General features: G+C 39.5%; 1 protein-coding gene across 2 annotated transcripts in view; it reads right to left on the bottom strand.

Annotated features, from left to right (window-relative positions):
* The window catches only part of STXBP5 (syntaxin binding protein 5), a 1,442,716-nt gene that overhangs the window by 109,808 nt on the left and 1,311,649 nt on the right, over nucleotides 1-21,259 (bottom strand). For both annotated transcript variants that reach the window (XM_053711794.1, XM_053711795.1), the window contains exon 19: nucleotides 11,159-11,224. In XM_053711794.1, the coding sequence (XP_053567769.1) occupies nucleotides 11,159-11,224 (66 nt within the window). The remainder of the gene's footprint in view (nucleotides 1-11,158; nucleotides 11,225-21,259) is intronic.

Raw genomic sequence — 21,259 nt, 5'->3', positions numbered from 1 at the left:
ACTATTAAGTAATGCTATTGAACTGCGCATGAGTAAAGTTAAAATAGAATTCATGAAGGCGTGTAAAGATGTTAAGATATATATATAATTAGACTTTCACTTATTGGGGGAGAATTATTAAAAGTTGAGTGGTCATGATTTGCTGTAGCGAATGATGTCCGCTTGACCTCGCTAAATGCCGACAGCATACGCTGTTGGCATTTAACATTGCACTAGCATTTCTGGTGAAAATGCTTGTGCAATGCCGCCCCCTTGCTCGCAGGGGCTGTCACTCATCCCGATTGGATCGGGATGATTTCAATGACCACTGCTTCTTAACTTCCGTTTCAGACGAGCCTGAAACGATGGGGCTCCGAAGCAGTATCCGCTGCTTAATAAATGGAGCCCATAGTATAGACTAAGAAGATTGGTCTAAGATGTACATAAATACAGTGAACTGGAACTAAAATTTTGTTATCTGATACCTTTTGATCTCAAGGTATTGTATTAATTGTTACTTGTTGTGATAATTAATAGACTTGTGTCAACTAATATATGATAGTTTTAAAGGGATACTGAACCCAAATTTTTTCTTTCGCGATTCAGATAGAGCATGTAATTTTAAACACCTTTCTAATTTACTCCTATTATCAATTGTTCTTCGTTCTCTTGCTATCTTTATTTGAAAAAGAAGGCATCTAAGCTAAGGAGCCAGCTAATTTTTGGTTCAGACCCTGGACATCACTTGTTTATTGGTGGGTGAATTTATCCACCAATTAGCCAGAACAACCCAGGTTGATCACCAAAAATTGGTCGGCATCCGAACGTACATTCTTGCTTTTCAAATAAAGATACCAAGAGAACGAAAAAAATGTGATAATAGGAGTAAATTAGAAAGTTGCTTAAAATTGCATGCTCTATCTGAATCACGAAAGAAAACATTTGGGTTCAGTGTCCCTTTAAGTATTATTTAATCTGTTAGATAACCCAGATTGAATGTTGTCTGAAGTAATTTCTAGCCTAAGCATATATACTTATAATCAAAAGGAATCTTCACTGCATCTCTCTCTTTCTCTCTCGAGAACCTACATCTGTTGCTAAACACTCATTAGTGATAGCCCTAAGCATACAATGACACTGCTAACCAAACCCATTGAATCCTGAGCATTGCACCCTTTTATTTTAGTTACTGTATTCAACTTTATAATGATATCTGTACGAATACTAACTACATATGCAATAGTGCAGAAAAATGTCATAACTAAAGTATAAAAACAATTTATGAGACCATGGAGATCAGATCTATACACATTTAGCTTGAAGACTGCGTTCATATCTTTTGGGTGTATTCATCTTTAGGTAAACTTCAAATTCACCATTGATCAGATCATATTGGAGACTTTATAATGTTTTCCTGAAAAGCAGCAGAGCAGTTAAACCTTCAGCAAAATAAAGTTTAATGCTTGTAAAACTGAAATTCAACAGAAAAATCAACTTTAGCTTCAAATACAGTTAATCTAATGGAAAAAAAAACAAAAGAAATATATTTCTTAGCAAAACTGTTTTGTATGTGTATCAAAAATCCTGTACGAATACATTAGGGTAATAGAAGCTGTTTTAGGCCACTAAAGCAATTTTTGAAAATCTTATTCTATCATTTTAAAAGTTACAGACTATTCAGAATATCCATTTCCCAGTCATTTTATATTGAGTCTAATTTCGGAAGACATAATTCAGTGCAAAAATATCTGCATCGCATCATCTGTCGTTTATTTATAACGTATTGCTGCCCCTACAGTACTTGTAACGAAAAGAATGATTTAGTCTCATTAATAACAAATATAAGCGTTAGGGAAACACTAACTGGTGACAGGGGCATTTCTAGGAGGTATTTGGTGGTAAAACTCCATTGGTTCTGCCTGCGTTACCAGCATGCATGTGTTAGCGAGTGTGCACTTTTGTGTGGTTCTCAGTAAATTAGTATACATTTGTTGTGCTTGGGTTATAGTGCAATTGTCTCCCTGGCTCATTTTAAACAACCCTCACATAACCCTGAACCAACCAGGAAGGATGAAACAAAATACAGAAGTGCAGTGCAGGCCTACTTAAAGGGACATAAACCCCAGATTTTTCTTTCATGATCCGGATAGAGCATGCAATTGTAAACAACAATTTACTTCTATTTTCTTTGTTTTCTTGATCTTCTTTATTAAAAGGGAAACCTAGGTAGACTCAGGAGCTGCTGATTGGTGGCTGCACATATATGCTTCATGTTATTGGCTCAAGCAATGCATTTAGCTAGCTCCCAGTAGTGCATTGCTGTTTCTTCAATGAATGATAACAAGAGAATAAAGCAAATTAGATAATAGAAGTAAACTGAAAAATTGTATTCTTTATCTGAATCATGATAGGAAAATGTTGGGATTCATGTTCCTTTAACGCAAGTTAAGAGGACCACTGCTTCATAACCTTTTTGCCAACTAAGAGGTGTTGGGCTTCCTGGACAGACCGATAAGCCCTATCTTTGTGCAATTGGTTGCACAAGAGGAAAGGACAGAGATGCACAACCAATTGTTAGTGCAATGTTAAATGTGGGCAGCAAATACTGCCTAGCAAGCTCTGAAGACGGGCAGACAGGTTCCCTAGCTGGAAATTTACCCACCCGCACAATATTAAATGGGGCCCTTATTAAACTGAAATGAAGGAAAATAAGAACGCAAACTCATTTATTTCCATATTCCAATAGGTTGACATATATAAGAATGTATAGATGAAACTATATTGTATGTGAATCCAATGAAAATAATCACACACTTCAAATATTGCTGGTGGTTATATTCCATTATTCTAATTGGCTACTAATATCACATTTTACTGCAGTGACAATTGACAAGGAATATAGGATTAATTTGACTGGCTGTTGGAAATGTCTGTAAAAAGCATAACCTCCAATGGGATGACACCAAATTCAATTTTAGTAAAACGTACTGGGATGAAGATATAGAGGTTGTATATAGCTTAGTTATTTCCCTAGGTTTAAATGCAAATTATAGACAGTATGAGACAAACTGTCAGCCAGCAGGACAATGCACAGTACTGATTCAGGAACAAACAAATATGTGGGAAAACACTGGAATTAAAGACAACACAAAGTTTCTATATCCCAACATAATCCTGGAAACATTAGGAGCACATGGAAAATGTATTTAATAAAGCAAAGCTCTTATCTGGTGTCTAGCAGTCTGTATTTGTTGACAACACCTCATATAGAAAGCTCCTATACAGTTAGCTAATGCAGCAAATCGTACTTAACAAATCCACATCATGCAAATGTTTTCCCCATTGAATAAATTGCTAATAAATTTCACAAAAGCACATAATAATGGTTACAGTCTTGCAGCAACATGCACGCTCCTGAGCATACTTTAAGACATGTGTACGCTCCTGAGTCTACCTCAGTATGCTCTCAAGTAAAATAGGCACGTTTCAACCAAAAAGAATGAAGTAAAACTGATATCGGAAACAATTTAGTTTTTATATAAATTGAAAGTGCTATCTAAATAACATAATTTATGCTTACCTGATAAATTCCTTTCTTCTGTTGTGTGATCAGTCCACGGGTCATCATTACTTCTGGGATATTATCTGCTCCCCTACAGGAAGTGCAAGAGGATTCACCCAGCAGAGTTGCTATATAGCTCCTCCCCTCTACGTCACCTCCAGTCATTCGACCAAAGACCAACGAGAAAGGAGAAGCCAAGGGTGTAGTGGTGACTGAATTATAATTTAAAAAATATGTACCTGCCTTACAAAACAGGGCGGGCCGTGGACTGATCACACAACAGAAGAAAGGAATTTATCAGGTAAGCATAAATTATGTTTTCTTCTGTTATGTGTGATCAGTCCACGGGTCATCATTACTTCTGGGATACCAATACCAAAGCAAAAGTACACGGATGACGGGAGGGATAGGCAGGCTCATTATACAGAAGGAACCACTGCCTGAAGAACCTTTCTCCCAAAAATAGCCTCCGAAGAAGCAAAAGTGTCAAATTTGTAAAATTTGGAAAAAGTATGAAGCGAAGACCAAGTTGCAGCCTTGCAAATCTGTTCAACAGAGGCCTCATTCTTAAAGGCCCAAGTGGAAGCCACAGCTCTAGTGGAATGAGCTGTAATTCTTTCAGGAGGCTGCTGTCCAGCAGTCTCATAGGCTAAACGTATTATGCTACGAAGCCAAAAAGAGAGAGAGGTAGCAGAAGCTTTTTGACCTCTCCTCTGTCCAGAATAAACGACAAACAGGGAAGAAGTTTGGCGAAAATCTTTAGTTGCCTGCAAGTAGAACTTGAGGGCACGAACTACATCCAGATTGTGTAGAAGACGTTCCTTCTTTGAAGAAGGATTTGGACACAAAGATGGAACAACAATCTCTTGATTGATGTTCCTGTTAGAGACAACCTTAGGTAAGAACCCAGGTTTAGTACGCAGAACTACCTTGTCTGAGTGAAAGATCAGATAAGGAGAATCACAATGTAGGGCTGATAACTCAGAGACTCTTCGAGCCGAGGAAATAGCCATTAAAAATAGAACTTTCCAAGATAACAATTTTATATCAATGGAATGAAGGGGTTCAAACGGAACACCCTGTAAAACGTTAAGAACTAAGTTTAAACTCCATGGCGGAGCAACAGTTTTAAACACAGGCTTGATCCTAGCTAAAGCCTGACAAAAGGCCTGGATGTCTGAATTTTCTGACAGACGCCTGTGTAACAAGATGGACAGAGCTGAGATCTGTCCCTTTAATGAGCTAGCCGATAAACCCTTTTCTAAACCTTCTTGTAGAAAAGACAATATCCTAGGAATCCTAACCTTACTCCAGGAGTAATCTTTGGATTCACACCAGTATAGGTATTTACGCCATATTTTATGGTAAATCTTTCTGGTAACAGGCTTCCTAGCCTGTATCAGGGTATCAATAACCGACTCAGAAAAACCACGTTTTGATAAAATCAAGCGTTCAATTTCCAAGCAGTCAGCTTCAGAGAAGTTAGACTTTGATGTTTGAATGGACCCTGAATCAGAAGGTCCTGTCTTAGAGGTAGAGACCAAGGCGGACAGGATGACATGTCCACTAGATCTGCATACCAAGTCCTGCGCGGCCATGCAGGCGCTATTAGAATCACTGATGCTCTCTCCTGTTTGATTTTGGCAATCAATCGAGGAAGCAGCGGGAAGGGTGGAAACACATAAGCCATCCTGAAGTTCCAAGGTGCTGTCAAAGCATCTATCAGAACCGCTCCCGGATCCCTGGATCTGGATCCGTAGCGAGGAAGTTTGGCGTTCTGGCGAGACGCCATGAGATCTATCTCTGGTTTGCCCCAACGTCGAAGTATTTGGGCAAAGACCTCCGGATGAAGTTCCCACTCCCCCGGATGAAGAGTCTGGCGACTCAAGAAATCCGCCTCCCAGTTCTCCACTCCCGGGATGTGGATTGCTGACAGGTGGCAAGAGTGAGACTCTGCCCAGCGAATTATCTTTGATACTTCCATCATTGCTAGGGAGCTTCTTGTCCCTCCCTGATGGTTGATGTAAGCTACAGTCGTGATGTTGTCCGACTGAAACCTGATGAACCCCCGAGTCTTTAACTGGGGCCAAGCTAGAAGGGCATTGAGAACTGCTCTCAATTCCAGAATGTTTATTGGCAGGAGACTTTCCTCCTGACTCCATTGTCCCTGAGCCTTCAGAGAATTCCAGACAGCGCCCCAACCTAGAAGGCTGGCGTCTGTTGTTACAATTGTCCAGTCCGGCCTGCTGAACGGCATCCCCCTGGACAGATGTGGCCGAGAAAGCCACCATAGAAGAGAGTTTCTGGTCTCTTGATCCAGATTCAGAGTGGGGGACAAATCTGAGTAATCCCCATTCCACTGACTCAGCATGCACAATTGCAGCGGTCTGAGATGTAGGCGTGCAAAGGGTACTATGTCCATTGCTGCTACCATTAAGCCGATCACCTCCATGCATTGAGCTACTGACGGGAGTTGAATGGAATGAAGGACACGGCATGTATTTAGAAGCTTTGTTAATCTGTCTTCTGTCAGATAAATCTTCATTTCTACAGAATCTATAAGAGTCCCCAAGAATGGAACTCTTGTGAGAGGCAAGAGAGAACTCTTCTTTTCGTTCACTTTCCATCCATGCGACCTTAGAAATGCCAGAACTAACTCTGTATGAGACTTGGCAGTTTGAAAGCTTGAAGCTTGTATCAGAATGTCGTCTAGGTACGGAGCTACCGAAATTCCTCGCGGTCTCAGAACCGCTAGAAGAGCACCCAGAACCTTTGTGAAGATTCTTGGAGCCGTAGCCAATCCGAATGGAAGGGCTACAAACTGGTAATGCCTGTCTAAGAAGGCAAACCTTAGATACCGGTAATGATCTTTGTGAATCGGTATGTGAAGGTAAGCATCCTTTAAATCCACTGTGGTCATGTACTGACCCTTTTGGATCATGGGTAAGATTGTCCGAATAGTTTCCATTTTGAACGATGGAACTCTTAGGAATTTGTTTAGGATCTTTAAATCCAAGATTGGCCTGAAAGTTCCCTCTTTTTTGGGAACCACAAACAGGTTTGAGTAAAACCCTTGTCCTTGTTCCGACCGCGGAACCGGATGGATCACTCCCATTAATAATAGATCTTGTACACAGCGTAGAAACGCGTCTTTCTTTATTTGGTTTGTTGACAACCTTGACAGATGAAATCTCCCTCTTGGGGGAGATAATTTGAAGTCTAGAAGGTATCCCTGAGATATGATCTCTAGCGCCCAGGGATCCTGGACATCTCTTGCCCAAGCCTGGGCGAAGAGAGAGAGTCTGCCCCCCACTAGATCCGGTTCCGGATCGGGGGCCCTCGGTTCATGCTGTCTTAGGGGCAGCAGCAGGTTTTCTGGCCTGCTTGCCCTTATTCCAGGACTGGTTAGGTTTCCAGCCTTGTCTGTAACGAGCAACAGCTCCTTCCTGTTTTGGTGTAGTGGAAGTTGATGCTGCACCTGCTTTGAAATTCCGAAAGGGACGAAAATTAGACTGTCTAGCCTTAGCTTTGGCTTTGTCTTGAGGTAGAGCGTGGCCCTTACCTCCTGTAATGTCAGCGATAATTTCTTTCAAACCGGGCCCAAATAAAGTTTGCCCCTTGAAAGGTATATTAAGTAATTTGGACTTAGAAGTTACATCAGCCGACCAGGATTTTAGCCACAGCGCCCTACGTGCCTGAATGGCGAATCCTGAATTCTTAGCCGTAAGTTTGGTTAAATGTACTACGGCCTCCGAAATGAATGAATTAGCTAGTTTAAGGCCTCTAAGCCTGTCCGTAATGTCGTCCAGCGTAGCGGAACTAAGGTTCTCTTCCAGAGACTCAATCCAAAATGCTGCCGCAGCCGTAATCGGCGCGATGCATGCAAGGGGTTGCAATATAAAACCTTGTTGAACAAACATTTTCTTAAGGTAACCCTCTAATTTTTTATCCATAGGATCTGAAAAAGCACAGCTATCCTCCACCGGGATAGTGGTGCGCTTAGCTAAAGTAGAAACTGCTCCCTCCACCTTAGGGACCGTTTGCCATAAGTCCCGTGTGGTGGCGTCTATTGGAAACATCTTTCTAAATATTGGAGGGGGTGAGAACGGCACACCGGGTCTATCCCACTCCTTAGTAACAATTTCAGTTAATCTCTTAGGTATAGGAAAAACGTCAGTACTCGCCGGTACCGCAAAGTATTTATCCAACCTACACATTTTCTCTGGTATTGCAACAGTGTTACAATCGTTAAGAGCCGCTAAGACCTCCCCTAGTAATACACGGAGGTTTTCCAATTTAAATTTAAAATTTGAAATATCTGAATCCAATCTGCTTGGATCAGAACCGTCACCTACAGAATGAAGCTCTCCGTCCTCATGCTCTGCAAGCTGTGACGCAGTATCAGACATGGCCCTAGAATTATCAGCGCACTCTGTTCTCACCCCAGAGTGATCACGCTTGCCTCTTAGTTCTGGTAACTTAGCCAAAACTTCAGTCATAACAGTAGCCATATCTTGTAATGTTATCTGTAATGGCTGCCCAGATGTATTAGGCGCCATTATATCACGCACCTCCCGGGCGGGAGACGCAGGTACTGACACGTGAGGCGAATTAGACGGCATAACTCTCCCCTCGCTATTTGGTGAAATTTGTTCAATTTGTACAGATTGGCTTTTATTTAAAGTAGCATCAATACAGTTAGTACATAAATTTCTATTGGGCTCCACCTTGGCATTGGAACAAATGACACAGGTATCTTCCTCTGAATCAGACATGTTTAACACACTAGCAATAAACATGCAACTTGGTTACAATCTTATTTAACAAAAACGTACTGTGCCTCAAAGAAGCACTAAACGATTAAATGACAGTTGAAATAATGAACTGAAAAACAGTTATAGCATCACTCTTTAAAAACAACACAACTTGTTAGCAAAGGTTTGTTCCCATTAGTAAAGTAACACTAATTAAATTTTAAACATAAAAATCACAGAGCAACGTTTTAAAACACAGTCACTACATAAGTCTCACAGCTCTGCTGAGAGAATCTACCTCCCTTCAAAGAAGTTTGAAGACCCCTGAGTTCTGTTAGAGATGAACCGGATCATGCAGAAAATACAAGAGTAACTGACTGGAAATTTTTGATGCGTAGCAAAGAGCGCCAAAAACGGCCCCTCCCCCTCACACACAGCAGTGAGAGAGAAACGAAACTGTCATAATCAAAACAAGCAAACTGCCAAGTGGAAAAAATAATGCCCAAATATTTATTCACTCAGTACCTCAGAAATGCAAACGATTCTACATTCCAGCAAAAACGTTTAACATGAATTAAATACCTATTAAAAGGTTTAATGTACTTTTACAGAGTAATTCCGGTGAAATACCATCCCCAGAATACTGAAGTGTAGAGTATACATACATGTCATTATAACGGTATGGCAGGATTTTCTCATCAATTCCATTCAGAAAATAAAAACTGCTACATACCTCAATGCAGATTCAACTGCCCGCTGTCCCCTGATCTGAAGCTTTTACCTCCCTCAGATGGCCGAGAAACAGCAATATGATCTTAACTACTCCGGTTAAAATCATAAGAAAAACTCTGGTAGATTCTTCTTCAAACTCTGCCAGAGAAGTAATAACACGCTCCGGTGCTATTGTAAAATAACAAACTTTTGATTGAAGTTATAAAAACTAAGTATAATCACCATAGTCCTCTCACACCTCCTATCTAGTCTTTGGGTGCAAGAGAATGACTGGAGGTGACGTAGAGGGGAGGAGCTATATAGCAACTCTGCTGGGTGAATCCTCTTGCACTTCCTGTAGGGGAGCAGATAATATCCCAGAAGTAATGATGACCCGTGGACTGATCACACATAACAGAAGAAAAATTGTTTACTTTGATATCACTCACAAATGCTCTTCAAATATTAAATAATTTTTTACCCTGGTCATTATAAGCATTATAGGGAGTTAATTTTAATTATTAGGCTACTCTAATAAAAGAAAGTTTTGTAAAACGTAATGTTCTAGCCAATCCATTTAAGTCTCTTTAATAGCTCTTTATATAATGTAAGGTATATATTTTGTGAGCTAAACGCCTTATTAGCTCCAGAAACCAATCCCATTGATAGCTGTTTTAATGAAGTAAGTCCTTTAACTCTTTCCAATACCCCAACCTGAAAGATAAACTTGGAATTAGCGATTTTACAGAATCTTGCATCTTGGCTTCTATTAATCATATATGAAAACTTAATGAATGTTACTGATTTAGGTTAGCAGCACAGAATTTCCATAAGCATAATGTGTTCAGTCAGTATAATGTCTGCACCCTTTTGGCGTCTATGTCTTAACGAGTCCTTTACTGAAAAACAAATCCACCTCCTATTGACATCACAGTTTAGAGGATAGTGCTACTGGTAGGAGAACCGTGGCCCTGGGGGCTTTACATGTGGCCCCATCCTGTTTGTGAAATAATTTACTCCCATTTTTAAAGCTAGAACACTTTTCTCCCATTTTAATTCACATGCACTAAGTATTTCTTTACACGCAATGATCCATAATCTTCCGCATGCGGTATGGGTTTGAACACATTTGCTGTGAGTCCTATATAACAGTTAAATACACTGTGTGGCTCATTTCAAGATATTATCTATATACAGAGGCCGGATTTCCCTTATTATACTCCATTACACTAGATTCAACGCTCTATCTCACATCATAAACCTTTTCTCCACATACAGTAAAATTGATCAAATTTGCTGTAGTTCACACATAAAATTTAAAGGCATTGTATGGTGCAGTAGGAATCAATGAAGCCTTTGGAAGTAAACTGGTTGTCTTCCAATGAGTAAACAGAACAAACATATGTTAAATATGTTACACTAGGGGCCACATTACAAGTGGTGTGCTCTTTAGTGCTTTCGCTCGCACGCAAACATCACTGGAAGTAAACTTTAAACGCGAGCAGGTTAGCATGCTTTTTAAAGGGGAAAGTCAATTATTTGCACGCAAGAAAAACCTGACGTCAGGACTTCGGATATCGCAACCTTGCTAACTTCTTCCTCCATAGACTTTAATGGAGCACGCGTTAAAGAAAAAAAAAAAAGACCTAAAGTGCTAAACCTGAAGGTAGTTAATACGGTAATAAGAAAGTACTTTTTCACTTCTAAATATTTACACTCAGAGAAAATAAGTCCCGACAGGAATAATTTAACATATAGATACATAACAGAAAAAAACAACTTTGATAAACTCTGGAAATTGTTGGACAAATCACAAATGTTGCTGGTTTTAATAAAAAAAAAAAAATAACAATGTAAAACATTTATTTAAAATATTAATGATTTAAATGGCACTGATGTCTGAAACTTTATATAATATTTGTCTGGACATGCCACTGTAATACATAATAAAGTATTCGATAAGGTACATTTTGCAAACAACAACATCATACTTAATTTTTTAAAACAAGGATGGAACGGATAAACCAATAACGATGTTCTTTTAAGTAAAATACGAAGCATAGTGAAATGTAATGTTACGTTGTTAGTAAATTAGGAGAATATGCCCAGGTCTTTGTTACACCGGGAAGTCATGCACAATTAAACGGTTTACCTGAAGTGGGAGACTTGCACCGATCCTCAGATGCTACGGTGCTTTCATTTATGTCGCAAAGGCCAGCTGAAACACAAAACGTGCAATAAATAGTTATCAAAAACTATACACGGAACAGAATTTAAATTTGTAAAAAAGAAGAAGACCACATGAAATTAAACACAAAACTTTATTTAAAGACCTTCATATTTTATATCTATATTAAAAAGCCAGCCGTACAGCAAGATGTATTTTTAGAAAAATCAAAATGATATTTGAAAGAAACGCCCAAAAAATGAATAAAATAACACACAGACACATATATGTACAGTATACATATATATATATATATATATATATATATATATACACACACACACATCGACACACACATATATATATATATGCACACACACACCTACATATATATATATATATATATATATATATATATATATATATATATATATATACATATATGCACACACACACACACAAATATATATATATATATATATATATATATCTCAAAAGAAGAGAGAGCACTCCACCGGACTTGTTATAAAGAACACACTTTTACTGTGAACGTTTTCGGACACAAAGTCCGTCCTCAGACATACAGGTGTCTGAGGATGGACTGTGTGTCCAAAAACGTTCACAGTAAAAGTGTGTTCTTTATAACAAGTCCCGTGGAGTGCTCTCTCTTCTTTTGCTGTTTATATTTCTGCAGCACCCAGGGCCTCATAATTACAGTCTGGAGTGCGGTCTGTATTTGGATTCTACACACACACACATACATATATATATTATCTCACAAAAGTGAATACACCCCTCACATTTTTGTAAATATTTTATTATATCTTTCCATGTGACACTGAATAAATTACACTTTGCTACAATGTACAGTAGTGAGTTTACAGCCTGTATAACAGTGTAAATTTGCTGTCCCCTCAAAATAACTCAACACACAGCCATTAATGTCTAAACCGTTGGCAACAAAAGCAAGTACACCCCAAGTGGAAATGTCCAAATTGGACCCAATTAGTGTTACAAGGTCTCAGGTGTGAATGGGAAGCAGGTGTGTTAAATTTGCTGTTATCGCTCTCTCACACTCTCTCATACTGGTCACTGGAAGTTCAACATGGCACCTCATGGCAAAGAACTCTCTGAGGATCTGAAAAAAAGAATTGTTGCTCTACATAAATATGGCCTAGGCTATAAGAAGATTGTCAAGACCCTGAAACTGAGCTGCAGCACGGTGGGCAAGACCATCCAGTGGTTTCACAGGACAGGTACCACTCAGAACAGGCTTCGCCATGGTCGACCAAAGAAGTTGAGTGCACGTTTTCAGCGTCATATCCAGAGGTTGACTTAGGGAAATAGACGTATGAGTACTGCCAGCATTGCTGCAAAGGTTGAAGGGGTGGGGGGTTAACCTGTCAGTGCTCAGACCATATGCCGCAAACTTCTTCAAATTGGTCTGCATGGCTGTCGTCCCAGAAAGAAGCTTCTTCTAAAGATGATGCACAAGAAAGCCTGCAAACAGTTTGCTGAAGACAAGCAGACTAAGACATGGACTACTGGAACCATGTCCTGTGGTACGATGAGACCAAGATAAACTTATTTGGTTCAGATGTTGTCAAGCGTGTGTGGTAGCAACCAGGCGAGGAGTACAAAGACAAGTGTGTCTTGCCTACAGTCAAGCATGGTGGTGGGAGTGTCATGGTCTGGTCCTGCATGAGTGCTGCCGGCACTGGGGAGCTACAGTTCATTGAGGGAACCATGAATACCAACAGGTACTGTGACATACTGAAACAGAGCATGATCCCCTCCCTTCAGAGACTGGGCCGCAGGGCAGTATTCCAACATGATAACGACCCCAAACACACCTTCAAGACGACCACTGCATTGCTAATGAAGCTGAGGGTAAAGGTGATGGTCTGGCCAAGCATGTCTCCAGACCTAGCAACCTGTATATTATATACTCCTGTTTAAAGTAGACCACACTTAGCAATTAATAAAAGTGTTTATTACGTTAAAATTTATCATAAAAACAAACAACTCCAAAAAGTATACTAATGAATAAATGTATCCGACACCGGTGTCAATAAATATGTGTGTCTATATAAAAGTATACGGTTCTAATTACAAGATAAAATATCACATGAATTACGTATGTCAAAGAAAACAGTTAATCATCAACAACAACGTATATGTTGCAATAGTGTGCAATTGGAATAAACGGTAAGAATGTATTACATATGTAAATCGTTACAATAGCTATAACAATAGCATAAGCCGCTGTAATTACGCAGCAATGGGCAGTGAAAAATCCTTATTGAGTTAATAGACTGTCCCAGTGTTGGTTGTTCAAATTATAAAGATGTATAGTGATGTACGTTGATACATATGTATTTCTTCGGTTTGGTAGCCCAAATTGGTACCTGATAGTGCTCCGTATGGACGCACTTCTGATGTAGTGAGCAAAGGAGTCCCCCAGTCCTTCAAAAGGATCTGACTTGTGATCTCACCTGCAGTCTCTATGCTGCGCTCTGTGTATCTGTTCGGTCCTTCGAAAGGAGTCGGCTTGGGATCTCACCTGTAGTTTCTTTGTTGCGCTCAGAGTGTCTGTTCCGGTACTCGCTGTTATAGTGGTTTCGCTCGTGGGCGTCTTTGCTGTGTATCTTCACCTTGTCACAATCAGTATGTGTACAGCTTGTCTCTCAGATATGTCCGGTCTTGCAGATATAGTTGATCCGTTTAGGACATCTTGGCTGTGAATCTTCACCACCTTACCTCGGTCTGTGATATACCGTTCGTCTCAATGAGGTGGCAGTAATAAGAATGAGTTTGGGTCCGGGAGTGACCAAAAACGTTTTACCACTCCACACCTTGTATCCTCAATCGATAAGTCTGGTATCAACGCGTTTCGACTGGAAAGCCTTTCTCAAGATGAGAAAGCCTTTCTTGAGAAAGGCTTTCCAGCCGAAACGCATTGATACCAGACTTATCGATTGAGGATACAAGGTGTGGAGTGGTAAAACGTTTTTGGTCACTCCTGGACCCAAACTCATTCTTATTACTACCACCTCATTGAGACGAATGGTATATCACAGACCGAGGAAAGGTGGTGAAGATTCACAGCCAAGACGTCCTAAACGGATCAACTATATCTGCAAGACCGGACATCTCTGAGAGACAAGCTGTACACATACTGATTGTGGCAAGGTGAAGATACACAGCAAAGATGCCCCCGAGCGAAACCGCTATAACAGCGAGTACGGGAACAGACACTCTGAGCGCAACAAAGAAACTACAGGTGAGATCCCAAGCCGACTCCTTTTCGAAGGACCGAACAGATACACAGAGCGCAGCATAGAGACTGCAGGTGAGATCACAAGTCGGATCCTTTCGAAGGACTTGGGGACTCCTTTGCTCACTACATCAGTAGTGCGTCCATACGGAGCACTATCAGGTAACAATTTGGGCTACCAAGCCTAAGAAATACATATGTATCAACGTACATCACTATACATCTTTATAATTTGAACAACCAACACTGGGACAGTCTATCAACTCAATAAGGATTTTTCACTGCCCATTGCTGCGTAATTACAGCGGCTTATACAATTGTTATAGCTATTGTAACGATTTACATATGTAACACATTGTTACCGTTTATTCCAATTTGCACACTATTGCAACATATATACGTTGTTGTTGATGATTAACTGTTTTCTTTGACATACGTAATTAATGTGATATTTTATCTTGTAATTAGAACCGTATACTTTTATATATAGACACACATATTTATTGACACCGGTGGCGGATACATTTATTCATTAGTATACTTTTTGGAGTTGTTTGTTTTTATGATAAATTTTAACGTAATAAACATTTTTATTAATTGCTAAGTGTGGTCTACTTTAAACAGGAGTATATAATATACAGGTTGCTCGGTTGTACATATCTTAAGATATATAATACTTTATATATTTAGTTCAAGTAAGTTTTTTATTTGTATTTTTTAAACTTCTTTATTGGAAATTAGCAATTCAGATTGTGCCATCTTATATTACATTCGCAATTTTGAAACTTTTTTTGGGATACGTTTTTAAAGGTGAGCCACATTCCCTTACCGGCCATAAAAGTCACCACTTTTCTGTAACTATGTCTCCAGACCTAAACCCTATTGAGCATTTACACTGTTATACAGGCTGTACACTCACTACTTTACATTGTAGCAAAGTGTAATTGCTTCAGTGTTGTCACATGAAAAGATATAATAAAATATTTACAAAAATGTGAGGGGTGTACTCACTTTTGTGAGATACTGTATAAACACGCATACATACACATATATACATATAAATACACAGACTATATGGCCCAAACCCATTGCTAACAGGTGCATAAAATCCAGCTCATAGCCATGAAATCTCGATAGACAAACTCTCACAGTACAATGGGTTGTACTGAGCTCAGTGACTTTAAACATATCATTGTCATAGGATGCCACTGTTGCCATAAATTAGGTTATGAAATCTGTACCCTATTGGATCTGCCCCAGTCAACTAGAACTGCTATTTTGTGGAGTGGACGTATCTAGGAGTAACAAAAGCCCAGCTACTAAGTGGCAGACCACACAAACTAATAGAGCATGGCCAAAGAGTGCTGAAGCAAGTAGCGCTTAAAAATAGTCTATCACATGTTGCATTACTCACTACAAAGTTCCAAACTTCTTCTGGAAGCAACGTCAGCATAAGAACTGAGTGTCAGGCTTCATGACCTGGGTTTTTCCATGGCCGAGCAGCTGTACACAAGCCTCACATTAACATGTGCAATGCCAAGAGCCATCTGGAGTGGTGTAAATCAGTGTTTCTTAACCGTGGTCCTCAAGTACTCCTAACTGGCTAAGTTTTCAATATAACTGAACCAGTGCACAAGTGAAATAATCAGCTGATGGGTGAGAGCAGGGTCGTTACCATAGTTACTGATCAGCTGATTACTTCACCTGTGCTCTAGTTCCAGCTATAGTGAAAACCTGGGCTTGAGGACCACGGTTGAGAAACACTGGTGTAAAACACGTAAACACTGATCTCTGGAGCAGTGAAAACGTTTTCTTTGGACTGATGAATCACACGTCACTTTTTCTCAGTCTGATAGAAGAATCTGCGTGTGGTGAATGCAAGGAGACCACTACCTACCATAATGCATAGTGCTTACTGTACAGTTTGGTGGAGGAAGGATAATGGTCTGGGCTGTTTCAGGGTTTGGTCTAGGCCCCATAGTTCCAGTGAAGGGTCATCTTAAGTCTATAGGATTCAAAAACATTTTAGAAAACTGGGTGCTTCCAACATTATAGCAAAAGTTTGGGGAAGGCCCTTTCCTGTTCCAGCATGACTGTGCCCTGGTGCCCAAAGCGAGGTCCATGAAGACCTCGCTTTTGGAAACCATGTGTTTCCATTAGAAATAACATAGCAACATAAGTTGCAAAAATAGCCTCTAATAAATATAATTTCTTTAGGGCCGAATGGTCCATTATAAAAAAAAAAATGGTTAAATGCTGTTTGTATGGCAGAGATTTTGCAAGAATACTTTTAACCATATTATACATTTGCAAAGATTTTTTTTTAGATGCGCTTCTATAACCTTCCGCAGACTAAAAAAAATCAATACAGTCAATAGGACAGCCATGTAATTCTCCAGACATGTGCATGCTACTTATCTAGGTATGATCTTCAAAAAAAAGGGGCTGGTGAGTGTAATTATAAAAAGATTGTGCTCATTTTGTTTATGGAAGTAAATTGGAAAGTTGTTTAAAATTGCCTGCTCTATCTGAATCATGAAATTTTTTTATTTTGACTTGAAGGGACATGAAACACAAACATTTCTTTCATGAATCAGATAGCACATATCTTTTAAACAAACACTCTCTAATTTACTTGTATTATAAATTTTGCTTCATTTTCATAGTATCCTTTGTTAAAGGAGCAGCGACACAATACTAGGAGCTAGCTGAACACATCAATAAGCCAATCACAAGAGGCATTTCTGTGCAGCCACCCACCAATCAGCAGCAAGCTCTCAGCTCCTGAGCCTACCTAGCCAGGATACCAAAATAACTAAGCAAATTAGAAAATAGAAGTAATTTGGAAAGTTGTTTAAAATGTCTGAATCATGAAGGAAAATTTGGGGGGTTTCATATCCATTTAAAGTCAGCTATGGGGTAGTGCAATGCTGATCAAAGCTGAACATGGCCTGATGAGCAGCATATGTGAGTAGCTACCAGTCACTGGTTGTGTTCAACTCAGTAGTTTAAATGTATTAAAGGGACATTAAACTACAACAGCACATTTACTACAACCTGCAGCTTTCTTCAATGTTGTTCTCCTATTTAAACCTTTTCATACTGGCGGTAGCCACCTTGGGAAGGTTTAAATAAGAGAGCGGCTTTGTAAATAACCACAGGGACAGGCGGAAAATCAGTTACATGGTAAGTGATAACTGTGCTATTGTAGCTCTGCCCAGCAGTTTAACCCCTTTGCAACGTCCTTAATACACTGCATGTCAGCCGTCACAAAGCACTTCCAGGGCTGTAGGCCTGTAGATCTTGCTGTGGCGAGTGGCGATCCTGCTATTTCACCATGCCTCACAGCCCCTACAGCCTTAGAAGCTGCAGCCATCACATAGGGGTTAATGTCCCTTTAATGTTTCAGAGAATACTTTACATATGTGTTTAACACTTTACAGGAAATAGCTATTTGCAAGCAACAATGCAATGAAATGTGCAGATTTACCAAATGCTTACAAATCTTCTAGTAAAGGGGCATTAAACTGAAGGCACTCTCAACTACTCTCTTAGGGTACCCCCTCTTTCTTAGATGGTTAGTCAGTTCTCTACTCTCATCCAAGAAAGACTCCTCCAGGGTGCAGTTGTGTTTGACTCGCATAAATTGACCCTTGCCAATGCCTTTAAAGACATGCCTAGGGTGATTACTTTGAGCATGCAACAATCAATTGTCTGAGATTGGTTTTCTATAGAGAGAGGAGACAATACTTTGATTGGCTATATTTCCTGTAAAAGTTACTTCCAAAAAGTTAATCTTATTCTTTCTCCACTCGAAGGTGAACTGGAGCCCCAGCTCATTTTGATTTAGATATGCCACAAAACGTCTTGCCATATCAGAGTTTGAGAATCATATCAAAAGGTCATCAATATAACGAACATATTTGATCAAATGTGAAACCAGAGCAACCCTACCCTCCATAGACGAGGATCCGCTCCCACCAACCCATAAAAAGGTTGGTGTATGAGGAAGCAAATTTAGCTCCCATAGCCGTTCCACGTCTCTGGAGGTAATAACGTCCCTGAAACATGAAAAAGTTATGCTCAAGTAGGAACTTAATAGCCCTAATGATGAAGTCCTTCATACCAGAAGACATATTCGTATATAGATCCAAAAAGAACCTTATGGCTATCAAACCCTGTGTGTGTAGGATTGAGGAGTACAGGGATACAAGATCAACTGTTAACCAACTGTCCTCCTCAGTCCAAGCAATCCTTTCCATTACTTGCAAAGTGTAAGTAGTGCCCCTAATGTAGCTAGGTATTTTTTTAACCAAGGGCTGTAATAATTGATCGATCCATTTTGAAAGCGGTTCAAGTAAGGGAACCAATTCCTGCCACTAGCGGTCTACTCTTTACACTCTGAATACTTTTGTGCACTTTTGGAAGATGGTGAAAAATAAGAATCACAGGATCAGTGACCAAAAGATGGTCCAAGAGAGTTCTATCCATGAAACCCATTTACACACAATCATCCAAAGGATCTTTCAGTTCCCTGTTAAATCTCATAGTGGGATTCCTAGACAAGGGTATGTAGGTATCAGTGTCACTTAACTATCTCATTGTTTCATCAATATACATATGCTTGTCTAAGACTACAACACTGCCCCCCTTGTCTGATCACTATTTCACTGTTCTCTTGTAATCTGAGAGGTAAGAGAGAGGTAAGAAGCAACAGAATGAACAGATTGAGAGCAGTCAAATCCTCGACAACCCTCTGATGGAAAATTTCTAAAGATTTTCCTCTAGCCTGAAGTGGGTAAAATGGAGAATTGATCTCATAGGTGGATGTAGAACATATGTAGCATTATTGTCATTATCTCAAACAGAGTATTCTAGTTCCTCCAATGTTGTCATAGCACATGTATGAATAAATGACATTCCATCATAAATGTTAACATATGAGGGAGCTGTCTCAGCTTGACTGGTCTGATGAGTCTCATTAGGATCATATTATTTCCTTAAAGTCAGGTCTCTGACTAGTTTGTTAACATTGAGGATAGTCTGAAATAAATCAAAATTCCTTGATGGAATAAAACCAAGACCATAATTTAATACCTTTCTTTCTATATCTGTTAGTTGATGGGAGGAGAGGTTTATAACCATGCTTACTCATATTTCTTCTGTTTGGCTCCCTTTCCTTTTAGCAAATACCTGGGTTGTTCCTTTTCCATGATCCCTATGTCTGTGTTTGTTAAGCCCCCCTCCCACTTGGAGTTGTTTGGGGGCCCATTGAAAAACCTGAATATTAGTGGCCTGTTTCTGGTGGTTAGGGGGTCAACTGAACCTTACAACCCGAGGAATAGTGGACTCTGTACATGGATTAGTCCCATTTATTTTGGGTCTAGCGCTATGTACATAAGAGCTTTTAAGAATACCTCTATTCTGGGTCCCGTTAATGTGTGGTAGTGTGATCTCACTTTTCTTTAAGTGATCAAGGTCATTGTGTATTTCTTCCACATCTGATCCCACTATGTCATCAGTGAAAGTGCCCTCAAAGCTAGAGGCAAATCTATCATCATCAGTGTTATCTAAATTTGAGTCAGAAAAAGTAACTTTCTTAATAGGTTCGTTAATAGACTGCCTATTTCTCCTGTTTGGGTGTCTCCTATTGCAAGGTTGCCTACCAATAGGTTTGTCTTGGGTGTCTGCATTGTAACAAACTCTATTTCTCTGGCGGGGATGCCAAACATATACCACTCCACAGGAATAATCCTTCTGGTCTCTTAGAATGTTTACTTGAATTACAAGTTTATTATGGTTTGTTTAAGTATGTCATCAAATTGAAGATAAGCCTCACATTAATTGAACGTACTCATTTCCACCTGTATACTAGCAATTTTCACTTTAACTTAATTTAAAAGTACATCCTTATATTCTATCAGCATAGATATAAGTGTTAAGGAACAGTCTGTCAAAGATTTATTCCAACGTTCAATAAAAGATTGATCTTTATTCTCATATGTGGGGAATTTATTTATCCTCAAACCCCTTCTATTTGAACACGATATGGGTTTCTTTATAATCTGTGTTCTTAAACTCTCTCTCATCATTTTGTAACTTAATAGTTAATTAATGGCCAATTTGCTCTTAACCAATAGGGTGGTTTTTATCTGTATATAAGGAATGAGCCACTTGTGCAAATAATTAGTCTATGATTACGGTTTTAGGACCGAAACCGGTCAGACTTTTTGTGGCCTCTAACTCTATATTATGGTTTCCTTCTGTTTTTAACTAGCAGACTTAATACAAGATGATTTTACTTTGATCAATTGGAACTTTATTTTTTTATTTATTATATGGAGTATAGGGACTTCATTCTGCTATTTCAGCCTCCTAGCTCAGTGCCGTTTTATGCATGCTACAAGTGTTTAGCCTGTAACGTCATTGGTATGCGTACTACACTGGATATTATTGGATTCTGAGGGTCCATGTGATTTCCGGGATCAAAGACTCATCGAGCAGCGGTGGAGACGGCTTACGGAGCCTGCAATAGGGGACGGATCTCAGGTGTTCAGGTGTATAGAGGCTCGCCAAGGATCACAGCAATACGGTCAATGATTATCTTTACCAGTGGGGTGAATGAAGCGTTGTAAAGTTTTCTTCTCGTTGCATTCTGTATCCTAAGAGGATTTAAGGCCGTCATTTGGAACCCGCTGTGTTATGTATATTGGACATGCAAACAGATGACAATCTTACTCATGCTTTTTACATAACGGGTACCTGGTCTCTTTGGGGACACTTTGACGGCAGCTTCTGAGAAAAGAATA

Source organism: Bombina bombina, chromosome 4 (genome assembly GCF_027579735.1).
Source record: "Bombina bombina isolate aBomBom1 chromosome 4, aBomBom1.pri, whole genome shotgun sequence".
NCBI classification, from domain to species: domain Eukaryota; kingdom Metazoa; phylum Chordata; class Amphibia; order Anura; family Bombinatoridae; genus Bombina; species Bombina bombina.
This window is presented reverse-complemented; position numbering and strand designations above follow the sequence as displayed.